Source organism: Opisthocomus hoazin, chromosome 8 (genome assembly GCF_030867145.1).
Source record: "Opisthocomus hoazin isolate bOpiHoa1 chromosome 8, bOpiHoa1.hap1, whole genome shotgun sequence".
Classification (NCBI taxonomy): domain Eukaryota; kingdom Metazoa; phylum Chordata; class Aves; order Opisthocomiformes; family Opisthocomidae; genus Opisthocomus; species Opisthocomus hoazin.
The window spans coordinates 72,086,075-72,106,923 of NC_134421.1; the positions used below are offsets into that span (position 1 = coordinate 72,086,075).

The 20,849-nt window shown below is 47.0% G+C and overlaps 1 protein-coding gene across 1 annotated transcript in view; it reads left to right on the top strand.

Moving 5' to 3' along the window:
- Nucleotides 1–1,926: 1,926 nt before the first annotated feature.
- The window catches only part of EXOC4 (exocyst complex component 4), a 481,096-nt gene continuing 462,173 nt past the window's right edge, over nucleotides 1,927–20,849 (top strand). The window contains exon 1 of the mRNA XM_075429015.1: nucleotides 1,927–2,016. Coding sequence (XP_075285130.1) covers nucleotides 1,931–2,016 — 86 coding nt within the window. The 5' untranslated portion in view covers nucleotides 1,927–1,930. The remainder of the gene's footprint in view (nucleotides 2,017–20,849) is intronic.

The window sequence follows — 20,849 nt, forward strand, 5'->3', positions numbered from 1 at the left end:
AACTCCTGCCATTCAAATCACCGTCCTCAAGCAAAGACATTAGCAAACATGCCCAGAAAATCAACGAAGATGAGCTTTTTTGGTGTAGCTGAATAGCGAATTGTAGAGCTGAGAGCCTGTCTGCACAGGGCAAATGGAGCAGAACAGCTATACAGGAACACACTTCGAGCGCACACCCTATCTGCAGATAAAAATCACTTTAGTTTGGAGTAATTATTCTGTTCTGAAAACACATTGGTTATTCAGGAATAAAGTATGTTTTATTTTGGAATTAAAGTGCCTGTGCTCTTATTCTGCCATTCTGCTAATGATAATAGATACAGAGGTTGATAATAAATAGAGATTCTTCCACAATTGCTACTGTGGAAGTCTTCCCCTTGTAAATAAGCCCTAGGAGTACCACACCTCCAATTACCTTATATTTCACACACAGTTCATATAAATGGATACTGTTAACTTCTCTACAGATTTCAGCCATTTTCATGCAATTAAAATTGTTAATGTGCAGCTTGGGGATGAAGAAACAACTCCAGAACAGCAGCTGGGAGCAGTGTCTTTGACGTGATGGAGGGAACCTGGATTAGGAAACGCCCAGCAGCTTTTAGCACCTGGCTGTTAGCGCACTTGTTAAGGAGTTCCTGCCTCTGCTGTAACAAACCTGGGACTTGCCTGGTGCTTCTAAGACAAGATCTCAAAGGACTTGACCGGAGAGATATCGTTATCCTCCATCTGCAAACGGGGACAGCGAGGCTGTGGTTGTACGATGGCTTGCTCGACGTTGCCCAGCAAACTGGTGAAAAACACCCTTTTGTTTTTTAACCCTGAACGCAGTGATTTACAACTTTCTTTTTCTAAGGAAGAGGATTCTGTGGCAAGAGACGGAGCGCATCGATGGTAAGGCCAGGTGGACCACAAGCAAGCTGGCCTTCAGTAAGCGTCGGGTCTCCAGGACCTGCTGCTTCCCAGGCAGTTCATGAGCGGACTCCGATTTGTCACCCCCAGCTGTGCAAAAACCATAATTCAAATACATAACTCCATTGGATGGGGCTTTGAGCAACCTGATCCGGCTGAAGATGTCCCTGCTCCCTGCAGGGGGGTTGGGCTAGGTGACCTCGAAAGGTCCCTTCCAGCCCAGAGCATTCGATGACTCTGTGATTCTATGACCAGGTCAGGCTGATTTTCAGAGCCAGCTTCGAAGATCACCTGGGCCGTTTCAGCTCACCTCGCCTCACCACCGTCCTGGGGAAACCAAGGGGAAAACGATTTTTAAAAACACAGTAACTTAAAGACGTTAAAAGAGACGTTAAATGATGCGATGCGTCAGCAGCCCCTTGTAGATGTGCTTCCAACCAGAACCCGGTCAGGGCTGCAGCACACAGTTAATATTTAGCTTTAGCTAGCCCATAGGATGTGTTACCCCGAGCAGCTAGCGTATTTTGTTAATTTTAAACCTTCTAAATGCTCAAACCCGTCGCCGTTCAGCCCCTCGAAGGCCCGGGAGCATGCCAGGCGCCATGAGGCGGTGCGGCCACGCTCGGTGTCGGTGGCCTTGGTCCCCTCACGCTCGCACCCCGCTTTCTGCAGCTTCCAGGGCAAACGATGACTTTCGGGCACAGTCTGGTCGGTCATTTCCCGATCCGTTAATCAATTTTTACCGTCTCTTTCGAAGGAGGGGGTTGTATCGTCGACAGCGCGTTCCTGCCAACGCCAGGCTGAGGCTGGAGCAGGCCGGAGCCGCCGCCATAAAAACTACAACTCCCAGAGGGCCCCGCGGCGCCGCCGCACGCTGCACAGCAGCTTGATGCCGCGCGCCCCGCCCCCTCACTTTCTATTGGGTCTCACGCACGGCAGCTGCCCGTCTCCTCTCGTCTGATTGGCAGCGCCGCGCTAGCACGGGTGGCTGCCTTGGTTTTTTTTAAAGGAGTGCAAGATGGCGGCGGGCGAAGCGGTGGGTCGCTACCGGAGCACCATGAGCAAGAGCAAGGACCCCTCGGGGCTGCTCATCTCTGTGATCAGGTAGGGGCGGCGCGGCCCCGCTCCGCAGCCTCCCGACCCGCTCCCGGCCGCTGCGTTGGGCCCCTGGGGGTGACCCAGGGGCGTGTGCGGGCCCTGCCGTGCTGGGGGGGGGGGGGGGTGGCCCTGACTGGGCCGGGCCTCCAGAGCCTCGGGTCCCTCCAGGGCCCTGGCAGCGGTGGGGAGGCCTCAGTGCTGGAGCAGGTCTGCTCCTGCTGCCGTCCTCCCCCGCCCGCCTCACACCCTGCTGTTCCCCTCCCTTTGCTGCGTCCGGGGGTCGGAGGAGTCGGCCCCGCAGTTAGCACTGGGTTAACCACAAGGCACCGTCTGCTGATTGCTGTGGAGTCCGTGGTTGACCCCCCCCATCTGCAAACACGCGGCACCACTAAAATGTGGCCGGTTTGAAAAGCTGTAGGGCTAGGAAGTCCTGTGTGCAGACTCTGTCCTGTCTTAGGATGCAGTAGTGGGGAAACTGCTGCTTCTTCTGAGTCTGACCGTCTGGGGGGGGTTGGAAGGAAAGCAGCTGTGTCTAGTCATGTTTGGAATATTGATTTTTGTCTGCCCTTATTCCTGAGCTCTCCTTAGGGCTACAAAGTTGATGAGGGGAGTGGAGCATCTCTCCTACGAGGAGAGGCTGAGGGAGCTGGGCTTGTTTAGCCTGGAGAAGAGAAGGTTCAGAGGGGACCTTAGAAATGTCTACAAATATCTACAAGGTGGGTGTCAGGAGGACGGGGCCAGACTCTTTCCAGTGGTGCCCAGCGACAGGACAAGGGGCAACGGGCACAAACTGAAGCAGAGGAAGTTCCAGCTGAACATGAGGAACTTCTTCCCTCTGAGGGTGACGGAGCCCTGGCCCAGGCTGCCCAGAGGGTTATGGATTCTCCTTCTCTGGAGATATTCAAGACCCGCCTGGACAAGGTCCTGTGCAGCCTGCTGTGGGTGACCCTGCTTCGGCAGGGGGTTGGACTGGGTGATCCCCAGAGGTCCCTTCCAAGCCCGAACATTGTGTGATTCTGTGATTCCTCTCCTCTGCTAGAGGATGATTCTGTGATATACTTGGAGCCAAGCAAGGACCTGAATTCACTTCTCTGGTTTCCCTCTGTACCTTCTTCAGCTGCTGGTAAATCTCTTTGATGCTGTTTATACCCAGTAGGTTGGCAGCTGATTCCCCACACTGAAGCTTTTAAAAGTTGCCCTTGTGCACACCCACTAAAGCAGGTGTGGGCAGCAAGAAGATGTTGCTGCTCGTGGCAGGGGGGTTGGACTAGATGGCCTTTACAGGTCCCTTCCAACCCAAACTATTCTGTGATTCTGTACAGCCGTGACCCTGTGAGTTGTCATGAACTTTCGAACTTTGGTTCTTACTTAAACGTCGTTGCCAGAAACTGTAGTCATTCCGTTACTTTGCAGAGGTTATTGTGGTGAGAGTTCTGGATCTAGGACACGTTATGATTTTTAAATCCTCTATGAATGATAGTGTTTAGGACAAAGTTCCATTCTTTTTCATTACTCTGACAGCTGGTCTTTCGGATCTTGCAAAACTTGAGGTAGGCGGTGACTCTGAGAAAAGCATCTGGTTCACAGAACTGCTTAGACTTTCTGGGGTCGTGACTGCAGTCTCTGAATTCTGTGGTAATAGGTAACAAAGGCTCACACTGAGCAATGAATGAAAGGTGATGCTTAACAGCCTGTGGTGCCTGACTCTTCAAGTATATGTGGTTCATTAGCTTTATAAGAAAAACTGTTATAAAACCAGACTTGTTTAGACTGGAGTTACAAGTATGTGTGTATGCAGATGGAGAGAAGTATACATTGGTATGACCTCGTGTAAACAGGAGGTATGACAGTGGTGATAGTGTACTTGAGCGACTTTTTATTTTGTGTGTAACAGATGTTGAAAGAGAAGGGGATGGGAAGCCGATATCCAAATCCATGTCTATTAAAATGGGTGCTGTTCCTGCAGATTTTACATCCAGGCCTACACACATTCATGGGTGCAATTGTTCATGAGTTCGCATGGACCATTTGCATAATAAATACGTGATTAGTTGTAAAAACCTGAAAAAAATCAGGCTTCTCACCTGGATCTTGAGCTTTAGCAGGGTACTTACACCTTATAGTTGGGACAGGGATAAACAGTGTGGATTTGAAGTGTGTTGTGTTTAGTGTTTCTTTATCAGCCTCAAATTTGAATAAATTGGAGAGGCAAACATGGTAAATAGTAGCGAGATAATGTTAATTTAGAGAAAATACAGTAATTTGTAGACAGTGGAAGAATGAATAATGTGCTTGCATTGATTGCTGCACATTTCCTGTAGTAATCTTCCCTTTTTTTTTTTTTTTTTTAATGTTTCCTATACTTCCCAAGAGTATCTTAAGGGCCTTCTTTTTTTTAATAAATCTGGACTTTTAATTTCTTTTATAATATAAAAGGAGAGTGAACTGATGTTACTGTGTTCACCAAATAAGAAATCATGTTTGTCTAATAATCTTTGGCTTACAGGCGCTGATACCTTGGCTAGTTTAGGTCTGGTGTTTAGACACAGCATTGAGGTTATCGACCTTATGAAATGAAAATTATTCAGTAGAACAGCCTGATAACTAAACCTCCAGACTTTAATTAGAACTTGGTTTGGATGTAGAGATTGTTCGCAGAGCTTGAAGTGTCATGTTGAGCCAGACCATGAAAACCTGAAAGTAGAACTGATTGCGAAGGAAGGAAAAAGTGTTGTGTTAATAATACTCACATTTTGTAGGGTTAGCCAAGTACAAAAAGCAAATGGCGCGGAAAGGAGTTTAAATCACTTTCTTCTCTATGTTTTTGTATAGTAGCTCAGGTGAGGATGAACTTGCTGAGGAACAGGTGAAATTTTTTACAGTTTTGTATGCTTATAAAATACCATGACAAACAAATTTAGACCTGGATGGGTTAAGTGTATCTTTCTTATAACTTTACTCAGCTTCAGAAAAATATTACAAATCAGAACAGTGGGTTATTGGTTTGAAATGCAGCACAGTTTTCCTTTCTTGATAGCTTTATTTGAAAAACATTTATGTATACAGTTGTCTGCCAGTCCTTGTGGTTTTACACTTGTGTTTCCCTGTTTATTTAGAAGGCTATTTATTTCTCTCTTGTTGAAAGGCCCGTCAAAGGAAACAGTGTATGATAAGTCATAAGACTTTGACACGTTTTTCTGCTATAAACAAATAAAACCAAAAGAGCTTCTTGAAGTGTCAGGGTATTTTACTTGGTTGTAGCAAAGACGGTTATGTCTTTTGAAAACAAACATCGTTTAGGTCTGCAAAATCTATTTAGTGTGATTGTCTATAAAATGCTTTGAAAAGTGAAGCTGAAAGGCCTTTTATAAATATAAATGATTTTGTTAATGAAGGGATAATTTTTGATATTTACTCCAGCTCAGTAGCTCTCTGTTGCAAGAGACTGAATAATTGACTTTCCTCTGATACTAGATTTAGGGATGCTTGTACTTATTTCACTGGACTTCCCAGGAGAAAAATTGTCTTACTTTCAGGGCGAGTGTTTGGGGACAGATCCTTGACAAAGCTTAATGTATTATAGCAGCACTGAAATGGAATGAGAAATGGGATTATATGAAAGCTGGGGCTCTGGTCTAAAATCAGGGTGCTGCTGCTTCAGAAAAGGTAATACACCGCTATCCTGACATTTATGCAGGCTTCATCAGTGTTGTTTATCGCAGTCTCGTAATAGTTTGGAAATTTTGGGTCGTCCCTAGTGTCTACGGTGTTGCTTTTCAGCAGCTCTCAGTGCAGAAAATGGAGACCAAGGAAGACCCAACAGGAAAGACCATCCCCCTTCCGATCTCTGTTCTGTCCCTGCCAAGTGTCAGTTTTTCCTGTTGTGTTGGGGAACACATTGGTTCTTTGGGAATTGTTTCCTGTAGGAGGATTTCTGTGCTTATGGAATTCACCTTGGTTTTCCGGTTGTTGCCAAGAATAGAGCATAAAGTTCTGGGCTCCGCAGCTCAAGAAAGATCAGGAGCTACTGGAGCGAGTCCAGCAGAGGACTGCGAAGATGATGAGGGGACTGGAACATCTCTCCTACGAGGAAAGGCTGAGGGAGCTGGGCTTGTTCAGCCTGGAGAAGAGAAGGCTGAGAGGGGACCTTAGAAATGCCTCTAAATATCTGCAGGGTGGGTGCCAGGAGGACGGGGCCAGACTCTTTCCAGTGGTGCCCAGCGACAGGATAAGGGGCAATGGGCACAAACTGAAGCAGAGGAAGTTCCAGCTGAACATGAGGAAGAACTTCTTCCCTCTGAGGGTGACGGAGCCCTGGACCAGGCTGCCCAGGGAGGTTGTGGATTCTCCTTCTATGGAGATATTCAGGACCTGGCTGGACGCGGTGATGTGCAGCCTGCTCTGGGTGACCCTGCTTCGGCAGGGGGTTGGACTGGGTGACCCACAGAGGTCTCTTCCAACCCCGAACATTCTGTGATAAAGGCGGCCTCAAGCGTGGCCTAATCTGGAGGAAGTTGTTTCCTGAACAGAAAGAGATGTGTGGCTCAGTACAGCACAAAACTCAAAATAAAATCCTGGAGTCTGAGCTGAAGCAGTATCTGTAGGGTGGTGACAACCCCCTGCTAAGGTCACCTGGCTTGGAGGGGTCGTTTCTGGCTCCCACGCCGCGTGGTGCCGATGTCTGGTGCCTGTGCTGCCCCACAGCCCTGGCTCGAGCTGCCTGGCCGTGTCCGCATGGCAAACCACCCAGCCCGGCTCTCCTCTTGGCATCCTGGTGGTGCCTTGTTGGTTCCAAACCCGTAGGTAGCTGTGAACATTATTTCAGATGGTTTACTGTCACCAAACCTGCCTTGCAGCTCGCCGGAGGGATGTTTGATAGCGTTACGCTGCCGTTGTGGTGCCTGCCCAGCGTTACCGGAGCCACGAGGGCACCAGCCCTCCTGCGATATGAAAAAAACATATTTGGTGGATGGAGCGGTGCTTTGTCTGTCCTGCCTGTAGGAACGCTGTCAGGAGTGAGCGACGTGCAGCTCTGCCCGGAACAGGACTGAGCCCTTCGAGCAGAGCCGGGAGCTACTGGGGGAGCCGAGTTACGAGGTAGTGTAGTCATACCCACAGCAGTGCTGCTGCTGCTGGGTTACGCTCAGTTCTTGGGCACAGTTTCCCCTCTTGTTTCGTCCAAAGGAGAAACAGAGGTTTTGGAGAGTAGGTGCATTCATAACAATAAATCTTTTAGAAGTAAAGAGTGTTTGGGAAGCTTAATGAATGTTTGCAAAGTCTGCTGTTAAAATCGCCACCTTTGTGTGGCTTGAGGGAGCCTTCCTTCTTTTCCCTGCGCCTTTAGGGGATATGAGAGTATCTTCAGTTTGCCCTTGTCCTCACCTTGCTGGGAAGAAATGACCATTAGCTGCCCCAAGAAGACAGAGCTCCTGGGACTGTGACTCCTGGAGCAGGATATTGGATACCAGGGCTTTACAGCTCCTGTCCCCATGTTTCTGCAGGATGGTCGAAAGCGCGCTGCTTGCGCTCGTGCCTCAGCACACGCATTTTAAACATATGCTCATTCCTTCACATGTGAGAAAGGTCCTTCAAGTTCCTTAAGTAAAAGGTACTTTGTAAGGTCAAAATGTTGTCGCTGGAGACCAGGAGCTTTTGTTGTAGAAGTCTGATGCTCATCGCACGGGCTTTGGCAATGTCTTTTTAAAAAATAGTGCAGAGAACGGAGGACAACTTGGGAAATTTTTTTTATCTTTCAGAGGACAAACACGTGTATGTATATTGATTTTTCTTAACCTTTTGTTTTGTTGGTAGCTGGCTGAAGCGCGATTTGTACTCTGAAACAAGCAACCTGGCATTTAGCAAATGTTATTTTTTTGAGAGATCTTGTCAAATTTTTAATTGGTGAATGCGTCTACCTTTTATTTATTGTTAGGCGGTTTTCTTTCCAATTAGAGGTTGCTATTTTTTAAAACTGGCCTTTAATAGCTGCTTTAATTGGGAGAAAACAAACTTTAGCAGTGACTCCGTAAGACCTTATTGAAATCTTTGTGCTAAGCTTTTACACAGGCAAACACATACGGCAGATGTCAAGGAGAACTAAAAGTGAGGCAAGATGTAGTGCATTTCCTACTTTCATGTCTGCAGAAGTTGGAATTACAGGCAAAAAACCTGGAACATACTTTATTTTTCACAAGTGGATTTCTTGTTAATGCTTTTTGGCCATCATTTTCATTGCATTTACAGTGAACTTTGTTAAATGGGTCCTTACTAATGACCTGGCATTTGGTCTTCTCTTTCTGTCTAAAGCAATAGAACTGATATCCCAGTTTGTGATGTGGAGGCAGAAAGATGGATGTGTAGCTGTTGCCCTCGTTCTTACATTTGGGAAATAGCTGCTACAAGAAATAAAGCCGAGTTATTCTGATCTGTATGTACTGTAATGGTCTCTGAAAACCACTTTTATTGCTAATGGTGTTTTCCAGTGTTATAAAGTTAGTGGTTCTTCTACAAGACAAGTAGCTCAGAAATTCATTGAGAATAAATTGTATATGGCAGAGTGTGGTTTTAAACTGTAAATTTTCCTGAAATGATCTCCAGGCACTTGTATAAAATGTATGCATATTTAGCAAGGGCTGGATTGTAGCTAGATTTGGATACTTGGTTACAGGTGAGTCTGTGTGAAACTCCTGAGGTTCAACAAGGCCAACTGCAAGGTCCTACGCCTGGGTTGGGGCAACCCCCGCTGTCAATACAGGCTGGGGGATGAAGGGATGGAGAGCAGCCCCAAAGAGAAGGATTTGAGGGTGCTGGGAGGTGAGAAGCTGGACATGACCCGGCAATGTGCGCTGGTGCCCAGAAAGCCACCCGTGCCCTGGGCTGCATCCCCAGCAGCGTGGGCACAGGGCCAGGGAGGGGATTCTGCCCCTCTGCCCCGCTCTGCTGAGACCCCCCCGGGAGTCCTGCGTCCAGCTCTGGAGCCCTCAGCACAGGGCAGAGCTGGAGCTGTGGGAGCGGGGCCAGAGGAGGCCCCAGCAATGATGCGAGGGCTGGAACCCCTCTGCTGGGAGGAAAGGCTGGGAGAGCTGGGGCTGCTCAGCCTGGGGAGGAGAAGGCTGCGGGGAGACCTTAGAGCAGCTGCCAGTGCCTGGAGGTGGCTTATAAGAAAGATGGAGACAAACTTTTTAGAAAGGCCCGCTTTTTAGAAGGGACAAGGAGCAATGGTTTTAAACTAAGGGGAGGTAGATTTAGACTGGATATAAGGAAGAAATTTTTTTACGGTGAGGGTAGTGAAACACTGGCCCAGGCTGCCCAGAGAGGTGGTCGATGCCCCATCCCTGGAACCATTCCAGGCCAGGTTGGATGGGGCTCTGAGCAGTGTGATCCAGCTGAAGAGGTCCCTGCTCACTGCAGGGGTGTTGGACCAGATGACCTCTAAAGGTGCCTTCCAACCCAAAGCATATGATTTAATAGCAACAATAGGTGAGGGTGCACATACCATACACAACCACATGCGAAAGGACAATATGTGTGACCATGCCTTCTTAAAAACTCAAAGTACTTTGTTTCTCAGCTCTTATTTTACTATTAGACACTGCACTGTGCAGAGTTGGAGTTTAGCCTACGCTTACAAAACTAGGAAGTGGAAATGGTTGGGTTTGTTGATAAATGATTACAAGTTCTGTGGTTTCAACTCTTTCAAAGACGTTGCCTCCAACAGCTCTTCATTCCAGCGCAGTATTGAGCCCGTCTGGTTGATAATGGTTTTTCCAAAGCCTCTTGCTGGTTCGTGCAGGGCTGCTGTTCTGATGCGGTGTGATTTCAAGGATGGGTTCATAGCACAGGGTGGCCAGTGGCTCCTTCAATACTCTTTATGTTTTAATCATCCAAGCGGCAGGTCTGAGTGCCATTGTCCAGCCTCTGCTCTTGCAAATTTGAAAGCACTGATCCTTAGGACTTCAGTTTTCTCCTGGGAACGTGGTAATTCATGTAACAGCTGTGTTGCTTTTTGGATCTAAAGTTAATTACAGAGAAAGGTTGAGAGTTGATCCCCGTGGTCTTCTGCCCATGGAGATAGTCCTGGACAGGTTCTCATGCGATGGTGGGGTAGCTGAGTCGCTCCGCTTACGCCTGGCAGCGTCACTGGCATCTGTCTGCATCCCTTTTCCGAGATGGAAAATGGTGTGCAGCTGGTGTTGTTAGGGTTTTGCTTGTGTGTGGGGTTGTTTTTTCAGCTCACTGTGCTGCTGTTGGAGACATCTGAAAAAGTGGGACTTCTTCTGTTGAAGTCATCACCAGAAATGACTGCAGTCCAGTCTGTGTTTCAGAAATCAGCTGGTTGCTAGCTGTACCCGCAGCATTTGTATTGGTGTGGTGAAATGTGATGAAGGGTTGGTTAATTTAGCAAAATAAGGAATCCTCCGATGATATTTATCTAGATGGCTGTAGGCTGCTCAGCCTTTTCACTGCAGCTGTCACGCATACATCTGCAAGCCCTCAATGATAAAAAGATCGTCAGCTTCTGTTGAAAATGCTCTAACCAACTGTGTAAGCGGCATGAAAGATTAATAGAATGTAAGCAGAGGAGGAAAATGTTTTATGATGCTCTGTTTACTTTGTATGTTTAACAGCATTTTAAAGAGACTTGTTTCTGCTGTTTCTTGTAGTGGAGGAGTGAGTTACTTTTTGTTTGCACAGTGGAGATCTGGTTATCAGAAGGATGAATACCTTGTGTTCCCCTTGGCGAGGAAGGAGTGTGCTGGCCTCAGGATTTCACTTTTTTTTTTTAAGGGGAAGATCCTTTATAATTTTATAGTCGATATACAGTGATACTCCATTTCCCATGCTTATTGACTTGTACGGTGCGGTTTTTTGACCTCCTTCTTTCCAGCACCTCATTCTTTCAACGAAGGGAGTAGTTTGTCTCCCAAACATTTTGATTTACTTCCTCAACTCCAGATTTCACAGAAACCATCAACTAACCTGTGAAAATAACGAGAAGGCATTCAGCACATTGCTACCAAGTTAAATTGTTAAGTATCTTTTGGAATTTATTTTTCTTCTGGCTGGCTTTGTTTCATAAGGAACCAACTTTTTACAGTGGTTTCAATGAGACTCTGCAGAGGTTTCGAGATGTATGTTATCAGACGATACGCTTTGAGGTTAAATAGTGCTGGAAGCTGTAGATCACCCCATTTGGGACTTGTCTCTAAGACAACAGTTTTCAATTATAAAATTCAAATAAGTCTGTTTGGTTTAATGAACCTCTGGAAGTTTGGGGAGCTGTACAGACAGTGTCCTGCAGTGTTCTTGTCCCAGGGTGCTTTAAAAAACTTTTTCCTTGTGCCCTGTTGAAATACAGCTGCTCGTAAGGTCTCGCAGGCTGGCACACAGACGGTGGCACAGCGGTTGGGAGGAAGAAAACCTGCTGAACTGCTCTAGACAGGCTCTGTTCCCATACAGGATTTTTTTTACACCCGTATAAACAAGACTTAGGGGGAAAAAAAACAACCAGCCAAACCCTGATTTTCAGAAAGGACAAGATTTTATTATTTCCTCACTTATACATTTTGTTCTGGTGTGCGGTAAGAGGAGCGTGGCCAGCAGGTCGAGGGAGGTTCTCCTCCCCCTCTGCCCTGGTGAGGCCCCATCTGCAGTGCTGTGTCCAGTTCTGGGCTCTCCAGTTCAAGAAAGATGAGGAGCTACTGGAGAGAGTCCAGCGGAGGGCTGCGAGGATGATGAGGGGACTGGAGCATCTCTCCTACGAGGAAAGGCTGAGGGAGCTGGGCTTGTTCAGCCTGGGGAAGAGAAGGCTGCGAGGGGACCTTAGAAATGCTTCTAAATATCTGCAGGGTGGGGGTCAGGAGGATGGGGCCAGACTCTTTTCAGTGGTGCCCAGTGACAGGACAAGGGGCAGTGGGCACAAACTGAGGCACAGGAAGTTCCAGCTGAACCCGAGGAAGAACTTCTTCCCTCTGAGGGTGACGGAGCACTGGAACAGGCTGCCCTGGGAGGTTGTGGAGTCTCCTTCTCTGGAGATATTCAAGACCCTCCTGGACGCGGTGCTGTGCAGCCTATTCTGCATGACCCTGCTTTGGCAGGGGGGTTGGACTGGGTGACCCACAGAGGTCCCTTCCAACCCCGACCATTCTGTGATTCTGTGTTCTGATCAACTCGGTGGCTGAAATACCAATCAGGTGCCTCCAGTAAACGTTTTCAGAATGCGTGTTTGATCTTAGGTGTTGCTTGACATTTTCCCTCCGCGGCCCAGTCCTTGACATGATCAGGATCAGACCCACTGCGTAAAGTTCTGTTTCCATCTACACCTTTTAGGGGAGGATAAGGCGGTAACAAAGGCTTGCATTTTATCATACAGTATTTCTTCTTGCGGAGCACTTATATGCGTCTTCCGCGCGTCTGTGAAGTCAACGCTCGATCCTCCCAACAACTTCTGCTTCAAACCCGCTGCTGCAATTGCTGTGATGATTTGCAGCCGGGCAGTGTCGGAGTAACCTCCTGCTTACGGGTGCTGCTGCTGGACGGCTGAGACGCGGCCAGACGATGCTCTCTCTCATCTCGGTCATTTTGTCCCCCTTCCCTCGCATCCCTGACCTCTTATCTTTTATTCACCTGTTGTTGTTTCTTGTCTGTTAGATTTCCTGCCACAAAGAGTCAGTCCGGGCGGCTGAGCGGTGTCTCTCGGTGTGGCGGCTGCGTGGCTGCCCTTCGGGTGTTCGTGCACTATAAACGTCTGGTAATGATCACAACGGTTTAAACCGAAATGAGAAAGCAAATACTGTAATTGGTGTGCGGCCACGGTCATCGGCAAGAGGTGCCTTATGAAAAGTAACGAGATTCTAATGGGTTTCTTTATACTCTGCCTTTTTTTTTTTTCTTTTTAATACTGAAGTCTCCTTGGCACTTTGCAGCTCTTTGCTGCTGAGGGGAGACTGGCGTTTCTAGACATCTGCAGTGCTCTTCTTAAATGAGTATTTGTTCCTTCTAGCAACTGCTTTATTCATTTAACTCCACAAATCCTTTGCTGGTCAGAAATTGTCTGTGTTGGCTAAGGCCATGCTTTGATTTCTTCTGTACCTTAGAGGCTTGTGTTCTGATTTGTGTTTTAGGTCCTTGATGTGGTGTAAAATGGAGAATAAATAAATAAAGAAACAAAATCCCTTTCTCTAATTTTCCTTCCTGAAGGGTAATTTTGATACTTACTATCTTAATCTGTACTATTAATTTTATTGTTCAGAATGATGCAGTGTATATGCTACTTTGTGGAACGTATTCAGGAGAGTTTTTATAATAATGATATGTGGTACCTACCCAGCACTCTTTATCTGCAGGCTTCGAAGACGGACAGTAAGAATTGTTGTTGAACTGTCATCCAAACTGGAAAACATTGAAAACCCCACCCAGTTTCTTCAGAAGGGATGGATCTTAGTGTATCCCTTAAACTTTTGGATTTTGCCCAAGGCTGCAGCCTGTACTTCAGAAGCTTCTTCTGTCGAACAGATTTCTGGCATTTGTTTTACTGGAGGAAAAGGTTACAGCAGAAGTGAGTCCTGTAAGTTGGCCACGCTTCTAAACGTGGCCTGAGCTTTCACCAAGACAAGCTTTAAGCCAAGCTGTGTTGTGTGCAGTTGATAGCACGAGCTGTCTGTATTATTGTAGCTCCAAAGGTGTTTTAAAGCGAGGAACGGGGAGGCTGAACAAGGCACACGATACGCTGCAGAGCGACGTGGAAACAGGTGGCAGAAAGCTGACTGTGGCTTGCTGTTAAACTTGGAGCTTTGTTTGATCCCCCCAGTGATTCAGTACTCCGTTCAGTTGCACTTCACTGAAATGTTCATTTTCCTGATCAGATGAGAAATAGCCAAATTTGATCAGCTCGCCTTTTTTTTGTTGGTGTTTCCCACTCTTTTAATGAAGAATGTTTTCATTTGAAAAAGCAACACTGAGTGAAGGCAAGTGAATTGCATGCTTAAAGAAACCGGATCCAGAAGTAACAGAAGATTTTTCCTGGATTTCCAAGCTGTGCCTGTGCATCAGGTAGTAGTCTTTTCTGCCTTTAATGACAAATATTTGCCAATGTCTGCTCTGATACTGTGGAGCAGAGGAGGAAGGGCTCTGCAGGGACACGCAGATGTTGAACACCTACAGAAATGGTCAAAAGCAGCAGGGATTGAACGTTCCTCTCCTGCAAAATGAGCCCGTACCTCCCTGCAAGAAGTGTCTAGCATGTTGCTGGTGCTAACGTAACATTAATTTTCTAAACTGTGGATTTGTGATTTGCACGCAGTGTCTGCTCTTTCACTTTAGTAAAAAAATCCACAGAAGCACAATGCCCACATACTGTTAGTACAATGTTCTTCCTGTGAAACAAATTCTCTAGTCAAGAAACTGATAATTAAGACTGTGTTTGCTATCCACACTTAGTGGTAATCATATGTAACAGGGCTGGCCTTAGGGTGGGCAAAATTGGCAGGCAGTTATCCCCCCAACCTAGCTGGAGGCATGAGAAAAAGCAAATCTGCAGAAATGAAACATTTATTATTCATTAACGTTAACAGTTCTCTCTGAAAATTGAAACTTAATCTAATTCTTGTGGCGTTTTATTGGGCAGGTAGGAAGCTAATAGTGGGCTGGCAAAAGAAATTGCTCATCTGCCCTGGAAAACGGGCTAAAGCCCTTGATAATACAGGCTGTGTGGGGAGGTACAAGTCTTGTCAGTGTAAACAGAAATTCTTGTTGAGTCTCAAATCTGATTCCTGCTGGAGCTGTTAGGGTTGGACCCTGTAAATAGAGAGTCTTAAAATTTAATGCTAATTTCCTTTCTCCACAGTGCAAAATACAGGGGTAGTGAGGCAACTGAGTGCCAGATTTAGTAGAAGAAAAACTCTAGTGAAGGAAATGCAGTGACAGGGTACTGGATGAAGCAGCAGTGGTGTGGATCGCACCCTGAGAAGGCCGAGAGCTGGTGTGTGCTACAAGGGCATTCAGCACATGGCAAAAGAAAAAGGGGTTGGGCAGTGGGCATTTGGAGCTGAGAAGTTCCTGAATTTGTCTTTAACTGACCTATTTTTGTTATTGGCCCTTGTAGAATAAAAGAGAGGGGGAAAATGAAGCCAAGTCACTTCTCAGATGCTTCAGACTGACGTAGAATGGCATACGCTAAAGCTAAATTTTTGCTGTCAAACAGGAAAATAAATATGAAAATGCAGATGGAGGAGACTTGTTCATTCATGCATCCCTTTGAGAGGCAGGTGAGCAGCTTACTTAAGGAACCCAGATATTTCCACAGATGCTGTACCCGTCTCTGCGTCCCAACAAAATTCTTAGTGCCCCTGAAGTGGTTCAGCAGCGCCTACAGCCAGGCTGAGCTCTGGCACTGCGGCTGCCTGAAGTGCCGGCAGTGCTGCCCGGCGCTGGCTTTGCAAAGGCTTTTCCTACCGAGTGCCGCAGGGTGTGGGAGAAAAAACATTTCTCCATAACTGCCCTCGCGGCTGTTGTCAGTTTGCACTGAGCTCGTTGGTCTGGGGACCGAGCGAAGAAGTCTGTTGTGCATTTTATTCACATGAAAGCTTATTTTGTAGTAGTTTGTTGGTGCAGGTAAGCTGTGCGCGTTTGTGGGAGCAGGAGTGTTCCCCGGCATGCAGATTAATCTGTGTGTGGTGTGCTTTCTGTGGTGCTAGGAGCTACCGTGTGAAATCCTGTTTTGGGGCTGGAGTGAATTTGAAGCTCAAAAATAACATGTTATGAAGGGAGGTGAATAGCTTCGTGGTTTTGCAGCTGATCATCTCTGAATAGCATTTCTGTACTCCTGTAGTTATCTGTTGTGCCACACAATAGTGTTTGTTTTCTTCTGCTGTTGAATAGCTTAGTAAACATCATGTTCTTTCAGTTCACGACAATGAAAGAAATTTATTAGCTTGTGAAGAAATTATGGCTTGTTTTCTGTCCTTTTGCATCATCTGCCTGTTGTTTTTCTTGCATGGTTTGAATGCCAAAGAGTTCGCCCTTTTTTTTTTTCCTTCCATTCACCAGATTAATGCATCACCCTGTAGGAGTAAATTTACAGAGGAGATGAAATTGTGTGGTAGTTCTGCAGTCCGGGCACCTGCGGGTCTTGGATAGGTCTATGAAAACATTGATTTGTCAAAACACAAAGAAATAGCCAGCACCAAGTCTGCAGTGTGAGAATATCTTGTTCCACAGCGTGTGAAGTCTGCTGGTGTTAGTTGTTGCTGTGACCAGATTGATGACATTGGTTCTTAGGGGAAAGTTTCTTTTATCCCTACTTAATGTATTGCATTTTCGAAGCACTGTGTGTATTTACTACAGGAAATAGTGGCTGTAGTCTGTAGCATTTTCTGCATTGTAAAAATGAGGCATTGTGTGACTTTCTCAAAGCTCCTTAGTGTTTTAGTGAGAGAAGCATTTCATTTTGCAGCTCAGAGGAAAACGCTGAGACTCAGAGGTCTGCAGAGAGAAAAAAGTTTTAACGACTCAAGTAGGTTTTGCAGCTGTGTATAAATAAAACGTTGAGCATCTGCAGGTAGAATCATAGAATCATTTAGGTTGGAAAAGACCCTTCAGGTCATAGAGTCCAACCGTAAACCTAACACTTCCAAGCCCACCACTAAACTATGACCCTAAGTGCCACGTCTACACATCTTTTAGATACCTGCAGGGATGGTGACAGGCAGCCTTTTCCAGTGCTTGACAACCCTTGTGGTGAGGACATTTTTCCTAATATCCAGTCTAAACCTCCCATGGGGCAACTTGAGGCTGTTTCCACTCATCCTATCACTTGTTACCTGGGAATTACTTGCAACCTCCTTTCAGGTAGTTGTAGAGAGCAATAAGGTCTCCCCTCAGCCTCCTCTTCTCCAGACTGAACAGCCCCAGCTCCCTCAGCTGCTCCTCATGGGACTTGTTCTCCAGCCCCCTCCCCAGCCTGGCTGCCCTTCTCTGGACACGCTCCAGCCCCTCAAGGTCCTTTTTGCAGTGAGGGGCCCAAAGCTGAGCACAGCACTCGAGGTGCGGCCTCACCAGTGCCGAGCACAGGGGCCCGATCCCTGCCCTGCTCCCGCTGGCCACCCCATTGCTGATCCAAGCCAGGCTGGCGTTGGCCTTCTTGGCCACCTGGGCACACTGCTGGCTCCTGTTCAGCCGGCTGTTAACCAACACCCCCAGGGCCTTTTCATAGAATCATAGAAAGTTTTGGGTCGGAAGGGACACCTAGAGGTCATCTAGTCCAACCCCCCCGCAGCGAGCAGGGACACCGCTAACTAGATCAGGTTGCTCAGAGCCCTGTCCAACCTGGCCTTGAATGTTTCCAGGGATGGGGCCTCCACTGCCTCTCTGGGCAACCCGTTCCAGTGTTTCACAACCCTCATTGTAAAGAATTTCTTCCTTATATCCAGCCTAAACCTACCCTGTTTTAGTTTAAAACCAGTACCCCTTGTCCTGTCACTGCTGTCTCTACTAAACAGATTGTCCCCATCTTTCCTATAGGCTCCCTTTAAGTACTGAAAGGCTGCAATCAGGTCTCCCCGCAGCCTTCTCTTCTCCAGGCTGAACAAGCCCAGCTCTCTCAGCCTGTCCTCATAGGAGAGGTGCTCCAGCCCTCGGATCATTTTTGTAGCCCTCCTTTGGACCCGCTCCAACAGTCCCATGTCCTTCTTGTGCTGAGGGCTCCAGAGCTGGACGCAGGACTCCAGGTGAGGTCTCACCAGAGCAGAGTAGAGGGGCAGAATCACCTCTCTCAGCCTGCTGGCCACGCTTCTCCTGATGCAGCCCAGGACACGGTTGGCCCTCTGGGCTGCCAGCGCACATTGCCGGCTCATGTCCAGCCTTTTGTCTATCAGCACTCCCAAGTCCCTCTCGGCAGGGCTGCTCTCGATCCTTTCATCCCCCAGCCTGTATTGATGCCGGGGATTACCCCGACCCAGGTGTAGGACCTTGCACTTGGCCTTGTTGAACCTCATGAGGTTCACACAGGCCCCCATCTCCAGCTTGTCCAGGTCCCTCTGGATGGCATCCCGTCCTTCTGGTGTCTCAACCGTACCACTCAGCTTGGTGTCATCTCCAAACTTGCTGAGGGTGCACTCGATGTCGCTGTCCATGTCATTGGTACATATATTGAACAGCACCAGTCCCAGTACGGACCTCTGAGGACTCCACTCGTCACTGGTCTCCATCCGGAGATTGAGCCGTTGACCACTACCCTTTGGCTGCGACCATCCAACCAATTCCTTGTCCACCGAACGGTCCACCCATCAAATCCATGGCTCTCCAATTTAGAGAGAAGGATGTTGTGGGGGACTGCGTCAAAGGCTTTACAAAAATCCAGATAGATGATGTCCATTGGTGTTCCCTTGTCCACTGTTGTTGTTACACCATCATAGAAAGCCACTGGGTTGGTCAGCAGGACTTGCCCTTGGTGAAGCCATGCTGGCTGTCTTGAATCACTTCCCTGGCCTCCATGTGCCTTAGCATATCTTCTAGGAGAATCTGTTCCATGATCTTCCCAGGCACAGAGGTGAGGCTGACAGGTCGGTAGTTCCCAGGGTCTTCCTTTCTACCCTTTTCAAAAGGGGGCACAATGTTTCCCTTTTTCCAGTCACTGGGGACTTCCCCTGACTGCCATGACTTTTCAAATATCATGGAGAGTGGCTTGGCAACTACATCACCCAGTTCCCTCAGGACTCTGGGATGCATCTTATCAGGTCGCATGGACTTCTGTATGTTTAGGTTCCTCAGGAGGTCCCGAACCTGGTCTTCACTTACAGCTGGAGGGATTTTACCCTCCTGGTCACCTTCATGCCATCCATCGACTTGGGATGGGTGAGGAGAGAGGTTGCCAGTGAAGACTGAGGCAAAAAAGTTGTTGAGTACCTCAGCTTTCTCCTCATCTGCTGTTGCCAGTTTGCCGGTCTCGTTCGTGAGCGGGGGTACGCTTGTCTGCTGGGCAGCTCTCCAGCCACTCCTCCCCAGGCCTGGAACGGTACGTGGGGTTGTTGTGCAGGACCTGGCACTTGGACTTGTTGAATCTCATACAACTGACCTTCGCCCATCGATCCAGTCTGTCCAGGTAAGCATCCAGAGGTCAGAAATCTTGCCTCCCTGTGTTTTGAATTACTCTTTAGCTTTTGGTGGCTACAGTCTGTTGAACTGCTGTAAAGCAACAGGTGAGGGTAGATTCAAATGTGCTTGGGGGTCCCAGCTGTGCCAACACGCCTGAGACTTTCTGAACACCACATCTGCAGTGCTGAGGAAAGAGGACTTCTGGAGCTGCAGAGTTCACTCTGTTTAGTAGAAAGGTATGGCCGCTTGCAGAAATGGTAGAGAGGGCAATTACATTTGATCAATGCAAATATGTTTTCTTATGTATTTACCTTTGGAAACTAGATAGTCCTGTCTTTGATGTGAGCTGTTGTAGCAGGCGGTTTGAGGCTTTAGGTGTCCTGCAGAATGACAGCGCTGTGGGACTCCTGTGAAAGTCTTTCCACCTACTCCCTGTGCTAGCTATTTGAGTTGGATGCTGGAAAGCGGAGATGAAAAATGGTTGTGACCTACAGATCAAGTTCTACTGAAATAAATAGTCCCAATGGACTTTTTTTTTTATTAATCTAATTTTGGTGTAAATTCATTGAACTTGGGGAAAATAACAAGGGTTGTTTTTTTTTTTTCCCTTGTATGGAATATGCTGTACATCCCATGATAAAAACATTTCAGGATTGTGTCTGATCATCTGCTCTGTCCTGTCTTCCGTGTGTGGAAGGGACTCCAGTGAATTAAGCATGTTGCATTTGTGTAATCTGTATTTTTAGCTGTGTAAAATCAAAAGTCAGTGAGATTTGGCTCAATGAATTTCTGTTTTACTGTAGCATAAAAATGTCTCTTAACAGACGAACATCCAGTTGGAATTATTCTAATCCTATTGAGCTCTTGCTAATGAGACAGGCATATGCAGCCATCCAGCTGCCAAGTACAAATTACAGGTGTCTTACGGGGGAGGCGGATTCTCATTTAGAAAAATGGAAATGAAAAAACAAGTGAACTGAGCAGGGAGCCCTACTGGAGATCCCCACTGAGTTCCTAACCTGCTCGTACTCGGTATCTAAATTGACATTCCTTCTGTTTGTCAGATGTTCTGAATGCTTTTGTTTTGCAGGGACTTCTAAAAAAGCTAATGTATATTTATCGTTGTTTCATGATCCTGTTCTGTTTTGTAGTCCCCCCTTGAAAGTTCTTTCTGCAAAGTTCCTTTCCCGAACAATTTTGATCCTTTCTATTTGGCAAACAGTGCGTTGACTTTTCTTCTTCCTTGCCACATATTTTAATAGAACTGAGACAAGTAAAGATGCCCTTGGCTTACTTTTCTGCAGTGTTAGCAGGAACATATATAATCTCAAGAATATTAAGTATTCCTTGCTTTGCTTTTTTTTGTTTTTTTGTGCAGAGCAAGAAAAAGAAATGGCTCTGGTACCAAGGGGCTTAGGTGGGAAATGCAGGTGTATGAGGTAATGCTTCAGATTCAAAGTGACATCGCTCCTTTTTGTAGTTACAGATGCTGCTAGACTTCAAGGATTTAAGGTTGTGTTTTTGAAGGAGGAAAATCCAAATCTGCAGCCTGCTGTAGGTGACCCTGCTTCAGCAGGGGGGTTGGACTAGATGACCCACAGAGGTCCCTTCCAACCCCGAACATCCTGTGATTCTGTGATTCTGTAATGAATTACTGGAGTAGCGCGAAGGTGGTGAGTTAGTTTTGGTTTAAGTAGGTAAAGTGAGGGCTCATCTGATTGATTCAGTGGCTGGAGAAGAACTTGAGC